Source organism: Syzygium oleosum, unplaced genomic scaffold (genome assembly GCF_021117445.2).
Source record: "Syzygium oleosum isolate NSW1041296 unplaced genomic scaffold, Sole_v2.1 Sole_v2.07, whole genome shotgun sequence".
Classification (NCBI taxonomy): Eukaryota; Viridiplantae; Streptophyta; class Magnoliopsida; order Myrtales; family Myrtaceae; genus Syzygium; species Syzygium oleosum.
Genome location: NW_026607491.1, coordinates 9,474,216 through 9,495,416, shown reverse-complemented (window position 1 = coordinate 9,495,416; position 21,201 = coordinate 9,474,216). Strand labels below are relative to the sequence as shown.

At 42.0% G+C, this 21,201-nt stretch overlaps 1 protein-coding gene and 1 pseudogene across 1 annotated transcript; both read left to right on the top strand.

Moving 5' to 3' along the window:
* Positions 1-734: 734 nt before the first annotated feature.
* LOC115676438 (uncharacterized) lies at positions 735-12,097 on the top strand (annotated as a pseudogene).
* Positions 12,098-19,594: 7,497 nt separating this feature from the next.
* On the top strand, positions 19,595-20,623 carry LOC115673470 (uncharacterized). The gene has a single exon (XM_056313365.1). The coding sequence runs from the start codon at positions 19,595-19,597 to the stop codon at positions 20,621-20,623; it is 1,029 nt and encodes a 342-aa protein (XP_056169340.1).
* The last annotated feature ends 578 nt before the right edge of the window (positions 20,624-21,201 follow it).

Below are 21,201 nucleotides of genomic sequence, written 5' to 3'. Positions count from 1 at the left end.
GAGACCTCGCCAAATCTAGCAATGCGGATTATCTTCTTAATTACTCAAACAGCAATATATGAACCGGAATTACTTGATTTTCTGATGGAGAAATTTTTTTTTTTTAGCAACTCAATATTGTGAGACTAGAAAGTTTGACAAGGTTGGGAAAGAAAATACACAAGTCTGACCTAACGCATAATTTAAGAAGAGTATTTGAATGTCAGCATGGGCACCGTTTTAAAAATAATCATGGAACGACTAAAAAGTAGAAAGTTCTGCGTAAGACCCAAGGAATATCAAAGTTCTTCACAAATGACAAAGCGTATATTGGCAAAACGAATCTGAAACCTCCCTCGTGTTTTTCCTAAGCTCAATTCATGGAAATTACACTAGTCAATTGTCATTATCACGTTTAGTTTATAATCTAAAATTCGAATCCTCATTAAAATTTTCTAATCCAAAATCATAATCTAGTATTTGAAATGGGGATGCATCAAACTGTAGCAAATTAATCATATGCCGGGTCGTGCTTAACTTGTCTTGAGCTAGTCCTTTTTATCATGAGGTTCTTGAATTAATATATTGTACAATATAGCCAAAAGATGTCTAAAGAACATAGACATATTATAAGTGCTCAATTCACTTCAAACCATGGCCCAGGACGGCAGATGCCTTTATATTTGATTATGAAGTTGTCTCATTTCATTGTCCTACTAATTTTAGAGCTCTTCATAAACATACTTCTTGTCCACATGACTCTTTCTAGGCTTTCTCTGGTCATCTCCTTCATTTTAGCACAGCTTCAATTTCTGGACAGAAACTTGACCCTCCAACGCTGAGTCTACACCGTGAAGACATCCTCCGAGATCCCAAATGCGTGGTTTCGGCATCCATAACAAATGATTTCGAAACCCTCTTCTTCAACCAAATGCTCGATCATTTCGACTATAGACCCGAGAGCTACACTATATTCCAACAAAGATACTTGATCGACTACAAATACTGGGGTGGCACAAATTCTAGTGCACCGATCTTCGTTTACTTCGGTAATGAGGCACCAATCGATGGAGCCCCGACTATTGTCGGGTTTCTGAGAGACAACGCAGCTCAATTTAAAGCTTTATTAGTTTATATTGAGGTAGCACATTTAACTTCTACCATTTTTTCTTTGCTCCGTGCATGAATGTTCCTTTTGTCTAATTTAAGCTTCTAACTACGTAATTAAATTCTTCTTTTCTTGTGGAATTTTCTTGTCAGCATCGGTATTTTGGCGAGTCAATTCCACTTGGGATGAGCTTCGAAGAAGCTCTCGAAGATACAAATATTCGCGGGTATTTTAGCTCGGCCCAAGCTTTGGCCGATTATGCAGCCATTATCATGCACGCGAAGCAGAACTTGAAAGCCAGAAGTTCTCCAGTTATTGTCGTGGGAGGATCACATGGAGGAAGTAAGTGCAATGGGCAAAATAGACTATCTATATTTGTGAACGTAAACCGTGGAGTATTTGATTTTTTTTTTCACGGTCTGTGCCAACTATTAATTCGAATATGAATTTGTTGATTCTGATTCCAAACTCATCGTGTGTGCGCGTGTGGTAGAAAGAAATAACAGAGTATGTGAAAAACCAATGGTATAAATGTTACATGGAAATGATGAGTTGTTACTACCCTTCATTTTCAACGAAAATAATAATTCCTATTTTACGCGAAAAAGATGTATCATATTATTATCTTAAATCATCAAATTCTAATAATTAATGCTAGCTTTGTGGTTCCGGCTAAGGTATCCACATGCGGCTCTCAGAGCTCTGGCCTCATCAGCTCCCATATTGTACTTCGACGATATTACCCCGCAGGATGCAATTCAGTGGTCGCCAAGGATTTCAAGGTAACAACACTAGTAATTTATCTTCTTTTTTGTCCTCAAAATGGGGCGTGTGGCACTTGTCCAGCATCCAACGAACATCTATCGGTTGACGCAGCATCCCTATCTTCCATCTCACGCACAGAAGGTGAGTACATGAGTACACATATTCATGCTGTTAGGGTATGGCATCAAGAGAATTCAAGGGTGTGGTTATTCGAAACTATACCTTAAGCGAGAAAAACTTACAAACTTACCAACCAAGTAATCTTTGGAATCTTTACATCTACTCTTTCTTCTATAGCTTGAGTTGAACCTTGTTTATTTTGCACAGGACACTAGTGAGACTTGCTACCAAACTATAGGAGACTCGTGGTCGGAGATCGATAGAGTTGCTGATGAGCCTAATGACCTTGCAAACTTAAGCAAGATGTTCAAGACTTGCAAGCATGTTGTCTGCGGCTTCATCTAATATATGTCTCAATCCCCAAATGAGTCAAATGCAATAGAGTATAGCCATCCAATTTCTCAATTTTAGGGAGTTGAATTGACTCGATTTAACTTTTAAGATCATGAACTTAACCCGCGCACACTCGTCTGTTCGGTGTGATGTTTCACGATCTTCAAGGGTAAATTGAGTCTTCAAGAACTTGTGTGAATGTTAATTTACTAAGGAGATTCGATCGATAATGGATTAACTACTGTTTTTTCTTTTCGTGAATGTGTAAGGCCTTTAGAGAGTGGGAAAGAGCTGAAGAACTACTTGAAATTGTTGTACACAGTAGCGGCCCAAGGGGATCATCCACCTACATATCCAGTGATAATGATATGCAACGGCATTGATGGAGCAAATACTACTGAACATGGCATTCTTGGCAAAATATTTGCAGGCGTCACATGCTACGCCTACGTCAATCCCCCCACTAATATGTCTCAAACTGACCTGGGTTAGAGGTGGCAGGTACAATTCTCTAAATTATCATATTTAAGGCTTAAGCATATGGGTCTCAGGTTGTTTGGGCGCGTTTGGATAATGCATTTCGGTCTCACGGTTGGATTCAGACTTGGCTGAGCTAAATTTGCTTCAAGGTAGATAGGGTTAGGAAAACTTTTCCCTTTTCGAATCCGAATGATCAACCATTTCCGTGGACTTGGGATCATCAGATCTATCTTCAAGCCGATCCAAGCGCGCCCATTGATCGGATCTACTTTGATTGCACTATTCCATTCTTGAAAACTTCCTCGTAGAATTGTGTAGCGTCTAAGAAAACTTACACTTGTATTGAACTAAAAGGGAGATTGCTTGCAGACATGCAGCGAATTAGTAATCCCCATAGGCATCACAAACAACACCATGTTCCCACCAGAACCTTTCGTCTTGAGCAGCTTCGTTGATGGATGCAACAACTCATTCGGTGTCACATTGGATCATTACCTACTATGACCATCATGTATGATTTCCGGTGGCTCTTAGAAATATATGTTTGGCCCTTATTTCCATTAGTAAATTAAACTGGTTTCTATGCATAAATTTAAAGCAAACCTTACCATCGTCGTCCTTTGCCTTTTTTTCGTTGTTGCAGGATGTAGAGCCAGTTCTTCGTAGGTTCAGTAGCAACATTATTTTCTCAAATGGACTTCAAGATACTTGGAGTAGCGCAGGGTATCAATAATTATATGCTTCCTTCCATACATCCGAAGAATAAAAATTTTACCTATCTTAATCATGCTTAACAATTTCTTCTCCTTTTCAATCTTAGGGTCTTGAAAAATAGGGGTGTGCATAGTCCGGGTCGGCGGATCACACCCTAGAACCGGGAACCGCCCGTTGGTTCCATGGACCCACCCGAGAACCGGACCGCCGGTCTGGTCCGATTCCCGGGTGGGTCCATGGAACCGGTCTCACCAAGTTTCCTTAGACAAATCAAAATGGATCGGTCTAATTCTTGCCGGTCTTCTACAAGGCCTGCTTAAGCCTCAAGAGTCAAGAGGCTCTTATTTAAGCTAACAAATTGGATGAGCCTAAGACCCTCGGAAACAATGACAACAAAATTTGCCAAAAAGTTCAATTACACAACAATGATAACAAGATTCGTCACAAAGTTCACAATTTCACAAGCTTCACATCAAATACATCCATCCATAGCCTACATTATATATCACACATGAGGGTTTGCCATAAGTTCACAATAGTCAGCAAGCAAACAAACCAGCTCTCCTATTCTCAAGAATAAAAAAAGCAAGCAACTTCTCAAGCTTTAAGAGCTCTTTAACTTCATGTTCCAACATTATGAAAACAAAACAATAATAAGTATAGATTATCACTCAATATTAGTTTGAAATTAAATTACCAGAAATTGAACTCAAACAATTATTGAAAAATCTCACCACATATATTCCTTCCACTTCAACTTTACACTCTATGTAAAGTTAATATCCGCATTAACATGATCCATATCTAACAAAAAAGAAAGATATTAAATAAATCATTCACTCATTATATATACGAAAGAATTACAAGATGAAAAGATATGGACTTACCCAACTCAAACTTTTCCGCATTCTCGATGCACTCTTCAACATTAATCAGCTCAAGAATCGCTCTCAACCAATCTTGAGTGCAAATCAAAGCTTCAACGACTCTAGGAGTTAAAGAACTTCGAAAGCTAGCAAGAACACGATCAGAAGTACCGAAAGTTAACTCTGAAGCAACGGTAGTTACAGGAATAGATAAAATATCCCAAGCCATCAAAGATAAGATTTTAAACTTTTGGCCGACATTGCTCCAACACATCAAAATGTCAAGATCATGAGCCTCTTCAAGTTCAGCTTTAAGATACCGATTGAGCTCAGATAGAGAGCTCTCGGACTTTTTTTTCTCCTCGATAAGAAAGGCTTCATACAACGGCTCTTGCCCATAGAAATGCAAACTGCAATCTACCCCTTGATTTCCCTCGTTGTAATGAGGATCACAACTACTACTGGTACTAGTAGAACTCACAAGTTCATTTCCCCAATTTTTGTCACTAGAACCAAGAGAAGCTTTCTCGTAAAATTCGAACAAACGTTCTAGGGAAAACTTCACTGTATCAAACATCTCATCAGCTTTTGCACTATTATCATAAATGAGTCTACAACAATACCTTACATAATTCATTTTTTTCTAGGATCCAATGTCATCGCAATCAATACCATCAAATTTACTTTTTCGAAACTCTCATAAAATTTATCAAACTTGTCTTTCATTTTCGCACCTATAACTCTCACCCTAGGATCCAAAGCCTTCACCGCTTCTTTTATATAATTATACAAAGAAGCTATCCCCTCAAAATAATCATTTGAAGTGATATAGAAAGTCTCGGACATCTTGTTGGTGGTATCATAAAACTTCTTCAAAAATTGGGAAAGAATAATGGCATTTTCCCAATCAACACTATTTGGAGTGTTAGAGTTAAGCTCAGTTGAGAAAGAAATATCCTCTTCATCCATCCTTTCAAAAGCTTTTCTAAGCTTTATAGCAGTGTCTAACATTAAGTTAGTGGAGTTCCACCTAGTGGAGACATCAAGACAAACTAAACCCTATAAGTGATCCTTGTACTCTCAATGCAATCTTTAAATGTTTTAACTCTCATGGGAGAACTCTTCACATACCTAACCACGTTTCGGATACGTGTAACAGAGTCACGTACCTCAGCCAAGCCATCCCTCACAATCAAGTTTAATATATGAGCCGTGCACCTCACGTGTAGAACTTCACCATCTAAGATCAATAGCCTATCTCTCAAAAATTTTTCTTTCAAATAACCAATAGTAACATCATTTGAACTAGCATTATCCACAGTAATTGTGGACACTTTTTTCTCTATTCCCCACTCATAGAGGCATTTCTCAATCATTTTCCCAATATCTCTGCCCTTGTGACTAGCCATCGCCACAAAATTGATGATTATTTTGTGTAATTTCTAGTTTTCATCAATAAAGTATGCAGTGAGACATAAATAGCTCAAATCTGAATGGAACTCCATGCATCAGTCGTGAGTGTGATCCTAGAATTAAGCTTACGAAAGGAAGCCTTCAAACTTTTTTTTTCACAAAAGTACAACTTCATGTAATTTATAGCCACCGTAAATCGCGACATATGCTCGAAGAGAGGTTGTAATTGATTGATATAATCATGAAATCCGACACGCTCAACCAATGAAAATGGTTGTTCATCAATTATAATCATTCGAACAAGCATTTGCCTACATTTCTCTTGATCAAACTTCCATGTTATTAAAACACTAGCACTCCCAGTACTAGTATTTCCCCCTGTCATTTGACTCCCATTTACTCTAAGTGAAGCAAACAATTTTTGCTTCTTATCTATATTGCGAGGATATTTATCGCACTTTCTCAAGTGCTTCAACATATTTTGTAACAGCCTGAATTTCGACGTAATTTCAGGATCAATAAAATTGACATTATTTCCCATTTCATTTTAGTAAGTCTCACCCAAAGCTGATCACTCTCGGGATACTAACCAATAGGGTATGGCTAACTAGGAAATGGTACGTGGATCAAGGACTTGATCGTGAATCGGACACCAATCATGAGAAATGTTGAGCGAATATTTTAGACCAATGCAGGCCGATCTTAGGAAAAGTAATGGATTTGGTTTGGCCAAGGCCAACGATGTACAATCGGATCGCAGATGAATCTGCACGACCGAAAGTGCACGTGGCCAACCAGTCTTGAACTTGAACCGAACGATCGCGACCTCTGGGACTAGTGATAATTTCCCATTCTCTCAATGATCGGGACCGTCATGACTCGGATAACTCTAGGTCGATACGCATAACCTCTAAACAGCCGTCCGTTAGTGAGAGACCCTGAAATTGAAAATTGAGCGAGTTTTGATCATGAAATTGGACCTGGACTTTGATGTCGATTTTCGAGGGCTTGTGCGACTATTTTCGCGATTCCGACGCCATATTATGTTGGCCACACACATTTGGGGTTGGTACAGTTGAAAAATGGAATTTCGACCCGGGACCGGAAAAATGACCATTTTGCCCCTAGGCCAAAATTGATTCTGAATTTTGGAGAAATTAAGGAATTAATTAATTTTGAATTTTACCATCTTACCCTTCAATTATTGGATAGGAATTAATCGAGACCGTTGGATTAAGGGCAAAATAGTCATAGTGCTTGGATTGGCGACACGTGGCATCCACTAGCCTACCCTATTTGATCGGTTTGACTCTCTCTCTCTCTCTCTCTCCTTACTCCCTCCATTTCCTCTCTCCCCCGATCGGCCATCCCCCTCCTCCACGTTTTCCTCCTTCTTCGCCGGCTTCTTCCCCTTGGCCGTGAAGAGCGTCGCCGGAGCACCACCATCCGCTGCCGCCGCTGCCTCGTCCGACCGCTACCACCACTCACCATCATCACCCCACCTCGTTCTCTCTCTCTCTTTCTCTCCCTCTTCTTCGTTCGGCGCAAGGAGACCGTCGGACCGCTGTGTACCGCCGCTTGGAAGCCGACCGCCGGACGCCACCACCGCCGTGATCGTCGCCACCGCCTCACGCCGTCGGCACCGCCTCACGCCGTCGGCACCGCCTCACGCCGTCGGCACCGCCTTGTACCGCCACTCACCCTCACCTACCCACTCTCCCTCTCGCCACCTCAGCCGCCGTACGGACGCCAAGGACCGCCGTCCGTACCGCCGAGCCGCCTCCGTACGTTGACCGTCGCCGCTCGCCGGGAACGTCGCCGCCGGTTGCACCGTCCACTGGTGATCGGCCGCCGTTCCTCGTCGTCGTGGTTTAGAATTTGGTGAGTATACCTCCTAAACCCGGACTAGGACTAGTGTGCGTTTTCTAGACGGGTTCGGTATTTTAGTTCGTGTTAGGAGGATTTGGTGAACTAATTGGTGGAGGTTATTGATATGTGGATTGTGATGGACTTATAGGCTGAATTGAAGGTGATTTTGAGGCCGAGGACATGCCAAATAGTGGCTGTCCACGTTGGAATATTGGCGGGCCGGAATTGGCCAATTGAGGTTTATGTTGTTGTATTGCCGGGAATTGCCGGATTGATTGATTGATGGCTGATTTATGCTCAATTGTGCTATGACATGCCGTGTGTCCATGTGGCCGAACCGTGCGAAGTGTGATTGGCCAATTGATGGCTTGTACTGAGTATTGAATTATGAAGTGTGTATTGGGCTGCACGGTAATACTTGGCCAAGTGAGCATGCTGTTTGTGATTTGAGCACTGTATGGTGATATTAATTTGACTGAGTGCCTAAATTATGTTGATGCTCATGGTGAATTATGTTGCATTGCATGGACACGCATTGTGTATGTCGAGTATGAGGCATGAATTGAGATTTTACAAGAATGCGTGCCTACCATGAGCATGTGATCACCTAATTATGCACTGATGCGTTTTACACGGGGTTCAGATAATAACTGGCTGTGTGTATGTGTGATCACATTTCGCCCTAATGCGCGTTACGCGGGGTGTGCCGTCCTCATGCACTTTGTAGCAGGACGATGCCCGGTACGTCCGGAAGACGACCAACCTGATGCGTTTTACGCGGGCTCTGGTTCATAAGGAGATCAGTGTTGCGCCTTATGCACTTTGTAGCAGGCTAGAGACACTGGGCCTGGGGCGTTTTTACGCTGGCCACAGAATGTTGTGTTTAAGAAAAGGACTTGATGCGTTATTACGCGGGTCGTATTAAATGATAATTGAGCATTTGCCAGTATGCTAGTGTGGGCTAGTGAGCCGAGACATGAATATGGTATGATGATAGCATATGCATGCATACGAATGCATGGGCCAGTGTGCGAGACTCGGTGAATGGCATGTGATACGAACACTAATGAGCGTGAGCATGCGTATGACATACGTATGAATAGCGTGTTTGTGTATGTGAATTGATGATTATATTGAGATGTTTAATCTGCAGGGTCAGCCAGGTAAGTGATCGGGGCCCGAGGGCCCAGGTCGGAGGATGATTGTGATTTGTATTGCTATGCTGGTTGTGATATGCCTGTCAGGAGAATGCATGTTAGCCTAGCCTAGGTTTAGGGGTTATACTCGCTGAGATTCGTCTCATTGTTGTATAAACCCACTCTTTTCAGACCCCCAGCCGTGAGGATGCCGAGGCCGTAACCTCTTTTTGGGATACCGCACATGATTCGGCGGACTTCGAGTGTACACCCCTGCGGGGATGGGGTAGCATATGTAAGATATTATTCAGTATTATTTGTGAATGTGGGAGAGTCATACTATCATACCGAGGAGTACGTGGCCTGGTGCTATAGAGGAGCCGATGGAATGACTGGACCCCCTCTCAAGACTTTTGATGTTCCTTTGGATGAGAACGATGTGATGATTCCGCAGATGGCGAATGGTGAGATTCTAGACCCTCCATCTCCACCTGATTGGAGCATCCAGGACGAGACTGTAGACGGACCTGCTGCTATAGACGAGGAGGAAGAGGAGCTCGAGGTGATGTATGCTGATCCAGAGCCCTTAGACCATTAGGACAAGGTTGAGCCGGAAGCCATGGAGTTTGACCCGGAGCAAGATGGAGAAGTAGCTGAACTAGGATCGGACGTGGGGATAGGTTCAGATGAGGAGTTAGGATGGTACCTCGATCCAGAGTTAGAGATGGATTCGGAGGATGAGCAAGCAGCAGCCCAGGCCATGGAGTCGGAGGAGTCAGGGTCTAGTGAGGATGCTTCCGAGGAATTGTCAGATGATCCTACAGAGTCCTCAGATCCAGACTGGGAGCCTTAGGGTTATCCTGAGCCCATAGCAACCAGCGGGGGCTGGCGACTTTTTGACTGTAGCCCTCTTTCTGAGTTTAGTCTGACCTCCCTAGCCACTTATCCCTTTTTGACCTGGTGGCTATTGGCTGTCTTAGGGTTAGGTTGTATCTTTTGACTGTAAATAAAGTTTGTAAAAAGAGTTTTCAATAGTAATATAAAGTATGTATATATTTTCAGCCGTGTTGATTGTATGTTTGGCTATCCTTGGCTCATAATTATATTGTCAGGATTTTTTTATTTATTGCTTTCGCTTGTGCTTTGCTCTCTGCTTGGGCGTTGGGTCGGCGACGCTTCCTGGGACGTCGCGAACATATCGACCAAGGTAGGGATGTTGCATGCCATGGGGTTCGGGGCGTGACATATTTGAAGTACCATTATCAACACTATACGAATACTTTGCCCCACAATAATTGCAAAAAACTTGAAGTTTCCCATTCGCGTCAGTCGTGCCTCTACGAAAATGAAGCCAGGCAGCTGATTTTCGCTTACTAGGAGGAGGACAAGAACCAGATACCTTATCTGTGTTAGATGCCTCTTCCAAATCATCTTCACCGTCTCCATGTTCTGGTGATTTTGATTCCATTATCGGCGTTATCGCATCATAAGAGTTCTCCAGTTCCATCGACACGTTAGTAGATCACCTGCTCGAATCAAGCAACATGTCATCGACGGATAAAAGTTTTAGACAAAGAATAAAAAACAGAGATCAGATTATTTGAGACCCATGCCTACAGACTATGTACTTGTAAGGGATAAGATTCATCCCATCTCTCATGGTAGAATGCAACATTCTGCTAAAGCATAATAAGCGCTCTTCTCAGTCAATCAAAATTACCAATTTGTAGCCTAGGAAACTGAACATTTCATTTATTTGTCCTCATCGTATTCCAGTATGAAGTGTCATAAGCAATAAGATGATAAATCCTTTGTGATTTTACAAAGGTTCTCTTCTTCTCATGGTCTATGATAGCAATCTTTGTTAGGGCGCTCAAATAAACTCTATCGATCTAAGAATATATAAACCAGTAAATCTTCAAAACACTTACAAAGGTTTAGTAAATTAACACAAATGTTGATTGAGAAAGATCAATAATACGCAAGTAATGAAACACATGTAACATGGGAAGCACAACTCAAGAATGAACTTAAATCTGGGAGGCATCCTAATCAGATTGGGATGAAAAGAGTATGTTTTTTGGGGACGAAACTTGACATGTCCTTAATGAAACGAGTCTGAAATAACACTTTGTATTGAAGAATATGAACTTACACAGGACAGCCTGTGACGCAGAGTAATAGAGCATAGTGGCCTGAGGCATAGCAGAAAAACCCACATCTACCAACTGGGTAGATGGCTGATACTTGTCAAGAGGCAAAAACAGTTACAGCTTATGTGTGTGCCAGTATTCATCTTGAAATGTTAGAGAAATTATGGATCTAAGTCCCACTGGTCAATAAACAAATAACTTAAGAGACTTAAGGATTTAGCGAGTAGATTAAAGATTAGGGATTCAAACTTACAGCAATTAGCCAGTTGAGGCGACTGAGAAGGCGCGGCCTTGTGGGAGTCCATAGTCGAGGCCGTGAATTGAGGCCAAGACAGAGCGTCGTGAACGGAGCGTCGGAGACAGAGACGATGCGAGTGAGATGGTGAGAGTTTGAGACGAGAGAGTATTGATCGAGAAGAGTGAGAGAGTGAGGCCGTGAGTCGAGGCCGAGATGGAGTGTTGGAGTGGAGACAATGAGAGTGTGAGAGTATCGATCAAAATTCCAGAAGAGTGAGAGAGTGTTGAACTGTTGATCAAGATTCCAGAAGAGCAAGAGTGAGGGTATTGAGCATTTAGGGATTTAGGGTTTCTATTTTTTTTGTAATTAAAAATTAAGTAAATATATAATATATTACAATATTACCGGTCCAGTCCGGATGGGCGGGTGGGCGGATCTGCACCTGGAATCGGGAACCGGGAATCGGACCGGTATTCATCGGTTCCAATAAATTGGAACCGGGAACCAAACCAGTTCCCTTAGGAACCATCGGTTCTGGGCCGGTTCGGTCCGGTTCCAGCCGGTCCGGGCGATTCCCGGTTCCTTTGCACACTACTATTGAAAAACATCTCGAACTGTATCATAGCTGTCTATACAGAGAAAGGTACATAACCAGGCAATGTATTTGTTATTTGCAACTTTATCTCGCATACCTGTGAATCACGCGAGAGAAGAATAATATTGATGCATGTTAAAAAAAATTAAGAGGATCTTGAATTCTTTAACATGTGACTATATCCTTTGCAGGTTCCCATTGTTTGGATTTATTTGCAGGGAAGCAAACCGATCCAGATTGGTTGGTCATGCAGCGAAAAGCTGAAGTTGAGAATATAAAAGGGTGGATAGCCAAATAGTATGCCGATATTCTTGCTTTCAAAAAATAATATGATGAATTGCTATTGCCAAAAATATGGATGAATAATTCATGCAAGAAGGCCATTTCAATAACAGATGAGAACAGGAGAATACGGCCTCCTGTATCTGGCCATAAAGTTATCCTTGTGTTTCGTTGCTCCACTAGAGCGAGCTCTTAATCAAGAAAAGCAAATTGACTTTCACTCAATTTTATGTTTGTGTCATGTAATTCACAACATGCTTCCAATTAATTATTGGACTGCCATAAAGCATTTGAAACTGCTGGTCTTTTTCGTTGATTAAGCATAGATTTTCAGTTTGTCGGTTTTCATATTATGTGGAATGGGTTTATGTACCCACATTCACTATACGAGCCAAGGATTAGTTCGATTTTAAATTAAATTTTATCGAATTAAATTTTTATAACATAAATACTTTTATGGATGATAAACAATTGCTATTTGTATCTTATAGGAAAGGGGACGTAGACCAAGTGGAAGGCCTAACCATTTTATATCTGTCTTGCAATATTTTATATGTCTTCAACTCCTTTATTATCTACTTGATAGAGGCTTTATACATAACCGATTTCCTTCTAGAAAAACATTTTCTCTAGATTTTCACGAAATTGTTTTAATTTTTATGAAACAACCAGTTCACTCCATCTTGATAGTTGTGTTAGTCATTTCATAATTAGCTGAAAAAATCGATGGAATATCAATTTTCTAAAAGCAGAACGGATCTAGACTTAAAAGTCTTAGGGGGTAACAAGAAACTATATTTGACTCATGGAATAAATTGAACAGGGGCTGGACAGCTGATTCGGATAATTGATTCCGGCTTATAGCTAATTTATATCTAGTGTTGTGATCAAACTTTTGATCATCCCAACTAGTCTTGATTATACCAATCCTCAATTTTTCCATCACATGAAAATATTGATGGATATGGCAGGAGGTATTGCCATGGGGAGGGGAAGTTGATTCGACCAAAAAAAAATTAGAAAAGTTGATAAATTTTCTATAAAAAAAAAAAAAGGTTCAAATGAACACCGGTAACCAACTCAAGTATGACTTGATGAAGCAAAAGTAGTCAGTAACGTTAGGGGAGATAATTGGCAAGTTATATAAATAAAGATTGGTAAATTCATGTTAAAGTTGATAAATTTAAGGAATTTTAGAAGAGACGAATAAATTTGGTAGACGACAAAAAAAAGTCGATAGACTAACAAAGAAAACCAAACGAATGTTTGTAAATAAGTTTTAAAAAAAATAGTTGATAATTTGCAAACTATAAAAAAGAGTTGGTAATTTCATGAAAGTAAATTCACAAAGAGTTACCAACAAGTTACCAGGAAATCAGGTCAGTAGTGGTAATTTTTCTTTTTTTTACCAACGGTCTTTTGACACTTACTAGTTCAATAAAAATCTACCAATATGAAAAAACATCTATCTTTTGGAGAAGGAACACTAGAATCGTCCTCCAATGCTTAGTTTTGTAATTATAAATTAACAAAGAAAATTGTGGTAAGGAGTTTTGAGCCAGACTATGTGCAAAGATCTTCTTAGGCTCCCAAACACTAAAATATATTCATCTTGGGCATTTTGAGACTCAATATATTTGGGCTCTACAAGAGTTTGAAGTTTCAATGGGTATAGTGACATAAATAATTCCTGAATTTTGGCCCAATGTGCAATGTGATCCCTAAACTTTAACTTTATTCAATGCGGTCCTTGAACTTTAGCCCAATGTATAATGTCTTTCCTAAATTTTTAATTTATTCAATGTGATCCTTAGAATTTTGGTACATGTTCAATATAGTCTCTAGACTGTATGAAAATATTCAAGATTGTTCTTCCATTAACTCAAGTTTAGGAACAATATTGAAAATTTCATACAGTCTAAGAATTAAATTAAACACGTACCAAAAATTTGGAGACCACATTAAATAAATTAAAAATCCAGACTCAATATTGCATATTTAGCTAAAATTCAGATATTATATTACACATTGAATTAAAGTTTATACATCATTTGTGTGGTTATCTTCCAGTGCCTTGCATGCCCGGGTGATGTGACTAGCATGCCAACATGAAGCCATAGAAATCTGGGAACTCATCAGCGGGCGACGCACGTCCGCAGTCTAAATCGATGTCTTTATGGACTAAAGTCATAGTCGTCGGTCCATCCACCGAAGCATACGCTTAGAGCCTCATAGCCACTTACTTGAAAATCTCATGCGAATATAATTCACTGTTGTTGACCTCTGACGTTCAAGTGAATGGTAGATAGCTATGGACAAAGAAGACTTATATATTCGCATGCCATGACCATTCATGAACAAAAGAAAAAAAGAGAGAATAGTTTGGAAAATTCGATTTGACCTTTTGAAGAACTTCGAGACGTGTTCGAATGGTTATAAATCACGTGAAGCTTCGTGGTGAGATTATTCCACAAACTTTAAAGTTCTTTTGTCCCTATTAGAGTGAATTTCTAAGGTGGCGTCGATCCAACATACACGTACTAGTTTGAAAATTTCTCTCTGAAGAAAAGTCCGATTATTTGACTAGGCAGCGATTTTGAAAATGACAAGTGGCATATGATCCAATATTCGCATCTAATTTCCAACAACCGATTGCGAGCGCGAGACCTGATTAGTGCTTTTCTAAAACCTTAAGTCCTAAACTAAAACAAAACCGTATGTAATCAATTGAACATCGATTTTGATATTTAAGTCTTGTTTTTGCACTTATCTCCATATAAACCCATATGAAGTTATGGGCTAGTAAGATATAATTCCCAAGTCTGTAGTGCTGGCCTAACCACTAAAGGCAGTTAATCATCATCTGTGATCATGTCATGTCATTATTCCTAATTGTCGTAATTATTACACGGCACTTTAGTGTGTCCAAGGACTCAACAAGCATAAGCTAATATCATACTTAATTATCAATGAATTTAACTGTTAGGGAGAGGAAGATTCTTTGTCCTGAGCACTGATCCATTCAGTGTCTGGACAAGTTCCAACTGTTGACAATAATCCCATTTCCATAAACCAGTGGTTTAGATTTTAGACGTTGTCTTGTTCATCTAGATGATCAAGACAGCCTATCTGATTCTTTCTTAGTCTCTTTTGTCTGCTCCCGAAACCCGAATTGATTCTCTCTAGGCGACATAAGGAAAACACTCGGATGGTGGTGTGCCGGTCAATGGAAGCTTAATTTATGAAAATTACAAAAAGTCAATTGTCCTTGTCCTCATTGAAGCCCACAACGTGAATTCGACGAAAAGAAAAGGGTTATTAACCCGCTGATTTCGATGAAATCAATGAAAGAGACCCTATATTAGTTATCACCATTTCTGTTCAAATATATTTCGAGTTTGAGCCCGATAAACGAAACCCGACTCGAAATTATTTGTGTGGAGATCTGAACATTTTAAATTGGATGTTTCATGATATGAAATTGGAATCAGCGAAGAAAGAAAGAATATTATTCTTTCCTAATTCTTGTGGAATTCATGGCCAGAAGAGGAAAGAAGAAAAATAAAATAAAAAGGAAAGTCCAACTTTGGACGTTGTTGACCGAACTTCACGGTTTCCTATTCCGTGTTGAGATGGCCACGGTGCTTCCTTTCCTGGATATATATATGTTCTTTGTTAGTGGGACTCTCTAGCGCAAAAGACTTGAAGCGCCGAAATAGAGTGCTTGGCAGAGGGTTTCACGGGTCTTTCTTCGGCAAATTACATTCAAGAGTTTAAGTGTTAGTAGAGATTAAATCTTATGATAAGATTTGTGTATAATTCCTTCGTGAGATTGAGAGATTATTTCGTGAAGAATTGTTGGGCTAAACACTGCGTGCGTTATTGGGTGTAATTGGGGCTTAGAAAACACTTAGAGTGTTTGAGTGACTTGAGTATGGTTGTAATCTCCATTGTATCGCTTGATCTATAGTGGAATTCCGTGTTGCTCTTCCCATGGACGTAGGTCACTACGACCGAACCACGTAAATCTGGTGTCCGATTTATTTTCTTATTCTGTCAATTTTATTGTTCGATCGCTTGGCTTCCGCAACAATTTCTACCAAAAAAAAAAAACATCATCATATGTCGGCTTGTGTTGTACTTGGCTTAAGCTAGTCCTTCCTATCAAGAGGTTCTTAAATATTACAAGACCCCAAAAGTTGTGTAACGTCCCGAATTCGACCCACTTTCGTAATCAATGAAATTGACATATTTCTCATTTCGTTTTAGTAAGTCTCGTCCGGAACTGATCATTCTCGGGATACTGACCAATAGGGAATGGCTAACTAGGAAAAATGGTACGTGGACCCAAGAACTCGACCGTGAATTGAATCCGATTCCAAGAAACAACGGGGGAATATTTTGTGCCAATGTAGGCCGATCTAGGGAGAGTGACGAATTCAGTTTGGCCAACGATGTACGATTGGATCGCGGATGATTCCGCGCAACATAGAATGCGCGTGACGAACGATCCCGAACTTATTCCGAACGATCGCGACCCTCGGGACTAGTAAAAAAATCCTTGCGTTCTCTTGAGAATCGAGGCCGTCACGACTCGAGTAGCCCTAGATCGATACGCATAACCCCTAAACAGCCGCCCGTTAGTGAGAGACGCTAAAATCGCAAGTTGAGCGAAATCGATCATGGAATTGAGTCCGAACTTCGGTGTCGAGTTTTGTGGGCGTGCGCGACTATTTTTGCAAGGATGATGTCATTTTTATGTGGCCAATTATATTTGGGATCGGCAGAGTCGAAAATTGGAAATTTGACTCGGGACCGAAAAATTACGATTTTGCCTCTAGGCCCCTAAGCTTGGATTCCGAATTTTGGAGGTTTATTAGCGGATATTATGGTCTTGTTAATTATTATTATTATTATTGTTAGAATCTTAGACCAAGATGCCCCTAGATATTTTGTTAGAATTGATCCTAGCCCTTGGATTAGGGGCAAGATAGTCATTATTGCAAAGTTGGTCAACCACCCCACTATCTTCCTCAAGCCTATATCCCTCCCATTCTCTCTCACTCTTCTCATTTTTCCTCCTCCCCAAGTCATCCGGCCAACCCCCCTCCTCTCTCCCTCTCCCGCGAGCTCTCTCCTCCTCTCTCTCGGCCGCACGCCACCCGCCGGGAAGCCACCGCCGGTGCCGCCACCATCCGCACCCCGCCCAGCACACCATCCAGCCATCCCTCTCTCTCTTTCTCCCCCCTCTCGGCCGCGGGAACAGCGCCCCCCACCGTGGACCGCCGTCCACAACCCGCCGCCGCTCGCGCCGCCCTTCGTCGCCGCTTGCGCCGCCAAGGAATCAGCTCAGCCCGCCCATTTTCCCCACTTGTTCAGCCTTGTTAAGAGCTTAGGAATCCAAGTGAGTACAACCCTAAACCCTAATTAGGCTAATTTACATTTCTAGATGAGTTTAGGGGTTAATTGGGGTAATTTAGGGGTTAGCTTGTGGAGGATGTTAGGGGGCTGACTTTGTGACTAATTTAGTGGCTTAGTGTGATAATTTAATTGAGGTTTAGTGGCTCATAATGTGCTGTATGTTGGCTGAGCATAGGCGCCTTGATTTGGGCATAATTGTGAATTTGGCGGGTGTGATTTGTGGGCCGAGTGGTGGCTGTTTTCATGGCGATTTTTGTGGTCTAATGGGATGATTTAGAAGTGATTTGATGACCTAAGATGGACTGTTCATGGCTGATTTGGTATCGGGTCGATTCGGGCCATAATTGGTTTATCGAGGTTTTAGGGTGAATTGCTTAGGGAACGGTGATCGGCCCGTGAGGATGCTAAGTTAATCATGGCTTGAGAGTGACTATGCAATGCTCTATGATGTGCTTGGCATGGCCAATTTAGGAGATGCTTGGTAGGCTATCGGCATGTGTGGTTTTGTTGTCTAATTGCGTGAATTTGAGAGCTAAACTATATGTTGTGCCTGATTTGGATTGGTTGGTTCATTGGGCATATTGAAATGTGAATTAAGCATGTTGTGGTGTTATTTGAATAAATAGCCAAATCATATTGAGTGCCCAGAGTGAATTTCACGAATGCCGAGTGTGGATATAATGGCCATGAGCGTGCATACTGAGTATGGGCATAACATGTGCATTATGTGTGTGTGCACAAAAGGCATGAGCATGTGATCACCTAATCGCCCTGATGCGTTTTACGCGGGGTTCAGATAATAACTGGTGTATGTGAATGTGTGATCACATAAAGCCCTGATGCGTTTTACGCGAGGTATTGAACCGTACTGAGGCGTGTTACGCGGGACGATGCCCGGACTATCGGAAGATAACCAACCTGATGCGTTTTACGCGGGTTATGTGTCATGAGCCTGATGTGTTTTACGCGGGCCAGAGATCGATCTCGAAGTGATAGACCTGATGAGTTTTACGCGGATCGAACCAAATGCGTTTTACGCGGGTCGGAGGAGAATTGGTAAATTGCAAGTGTGTAAGAGTGCAAGTGTGCGAAAGTGCATTGATGAGACATAAGCACAAGTATGAGCATAAGCATATGCATGACATGCGTTGTGACCAAGTGATCTTGTGCATGTACCACGATTGGGTTCTGTGTTATCATTGTGAATTTATAAAGTGTCTAACCTGCAGGGTCAATTGAGTATTGGATTTGGGCCCGAGGGCCTAAGTCATTTATATTTTTGATTGTGTGTTGATTAGTTCTTATCAGGAGGTGCATGTTAGCCTAGTTTAGGTTTAGGAGGCTTACTCGCTGAGATTTATTCTCATTGTTGTTTAAATCCCACTTTTCAGACCCCTAGCCTTGAGGAGAGCAGGCGTACCGATACGCTTTGGGAGGAGCCCCGGCTAGATATAGTGCTTGACCGTCAAGCCACGTACCCCCTTTTGATGTTGGTGGCTGTTAACCCGTTTTGGCTTTTATATGTTTATTCTGTTGTAATAGACATTGTAAATCCCCGTTATTAGTGCAAGTTGTATTTATGGTATTACTGCTATCCTTGGTCATGTGGTTTTAATTTGTACGGGTGTTTGTTTGCTTCTGCTTGTGCATTGTTCTCTCTTTTGGGTTTCGGGTCAGCGATGCGTCCTGGGACGTCGCACTGAATTGACCTCGGTAGGGTTGTCACGTGCCATAGGGTTCGGGCCATGACATCCCCGTTTAATTTGGTATCAGAGCAAGGTCAGCTCGATTCAATTCGGTCGAAGCCTGGATTAATAAGGAGCGATGACCTTGGGTAGTCAGTAGGGTGACCTCGTGTGCTAAATGTACCTCCTGGCTGTCTGTGTTTTGATTGAGTGCTTATATGAACTGACCCATAAGGTGCAGGTGTAGCAGGACCCAAGGTAAGTATGCGAATCTCCTTGGTTGGGAACTTGTGCTATTTATGCTTAATCGCATGCCGAGTGATTGACTGTTATTGTGTTAAGTTCCCTGCCTAGGACCTTAGATCGGTTTAGCTTGGCTTAGGTCTCTAATTCCTGAATGGAATTATAGCAGGTAGGTAAGCGTGCGAGTTGGGAAGATGAGTAGCCAAGGAAGAGGTAGAGGTCAAGGCCGTGGTCGAGGTAGAGATCGAGGTCGTGAGCAGGACTGTGTAGAACCACAAGTAAGGGTTGTCGAGGATCCGTGGGTGGATGGAATTTTAAGGGCTCTCGAGGAAGCTGGAATTCTAGGAGGTAGGCTAACCCAAGAGAGAGATGCCACTATTGCCGCTGCTGTCGAGGCTGCCGTTGCTACTGCCAATGGAGCCAATGGGAATAATAGAAATAATGGGAATCAGGGGATCAATGAGAATCCAATTCTAGGACCGGCGAATGTGATCAACCCGATGTCTAAGTTGGTAGAGCAGTTCTTAAAATTGAAGCCGCCGAAGTTCAACAGGAAGGGTGACCCCAAGGCTGCACCACATTGGGTGGAGGAGTTGGAGAAAGCCTTTGATGTGCTGGGGTGCACCGATACTGAAAGGGTGACTTTAGCGGTGTATCAGCTGCAGGAGAATGCAAATGACTGGTGGAAGGCTACCAAGGGCAGAGTATTCCCGAAAGGTACCGCCCAAACTTGGGCCACATTTACTGAGAATTTCTACGGAAAGTATTTCTCCGAGAGTGCTAGGGAGAGAAAGTTAGCGGAGTTCATGAGACTCCGTCAGGGATCGATGACGGTGGATCAATACGAGGCAGAATTTGCAAGACTGTCGCGGTTCGCGCCCAGGATAATTGAGGATCCACAGGATAAAGTTAGGAGATTCTGGGATGGGCTGAAATCGGATCTGAGAAGTCAGACGATATCGCTGAACATCAAGGACTATGGTGAGATGTATGAGCGAGCGCAGGCTATAGAGCGAGATCAAACTGATAGGGCAGCCGCTTCTAGGTCGCGGTTCGTCCAGAGCGGGGACAACCGCCGTCTCGAAAAGAAGCCGATGGCGGGAAATCAACGATTTGTCCTACCGATTAGAAAGAATATCGGAAAGCCGAACTACCAGCAGAACAGGTCTGGGGCCTGCTTCAAATGCAGGAGTATGGACCATCAGATCAGGAATTGCCCCTAACAGCACCCCGCAGGACCCCCGATACAACTATCACAACCCCGAGTTGGGAATCAGTCTGGGAATCCACCGCCAGCTAATTTGAACAGGCTGCTGGCATAAGGACGGTGTACGCCATGGCGCAGAGGGAAGTAGAGAATGTGCCAGGCGTGGTCACAGGTATGGTTTCTCTGTGCCATCATGTAGCATATGTTTTGTTTGATCCGGAGGCGTCGCACTCCTTTATATATGCTCAGTTTGTTGAATTGGCTGGATTAAAACCTGTCTTGTTAGAAGTAAGGTTGTGTGTGACTAAGTCATTAATGGATAAGATATGCATATCGTTACGATGCCCGAATTATGAGATAGTAATTGATGGCGTAGAAAGCAGGATAGACCTGGCGATTTTGCCAATGTATGATTTTGATTTGATTGTGGGCATGGATTGGTTAGTCAAGCAGAATGCCATAATGGATTGTAGTAGCAGGGTGATCGAGTTTAGTCCGGCTGGATACCCTAGATTCGAGTTTGTAGGGAGTCGAGGAGGAACCTCGATCCCTTGGATTTCATCTGTAGAAGCAACTAAGTTGTTGGATGAGGGC

Coding starts and splice junctions, on each gene's coding strand:
- LOC115673470 (XM_056313365.1), top strand. CDS start 19,595: ATGAGTAGCCAAGGAAGAGGTAGAGGTCAAGGCCGTGGTCGAGGTAGA.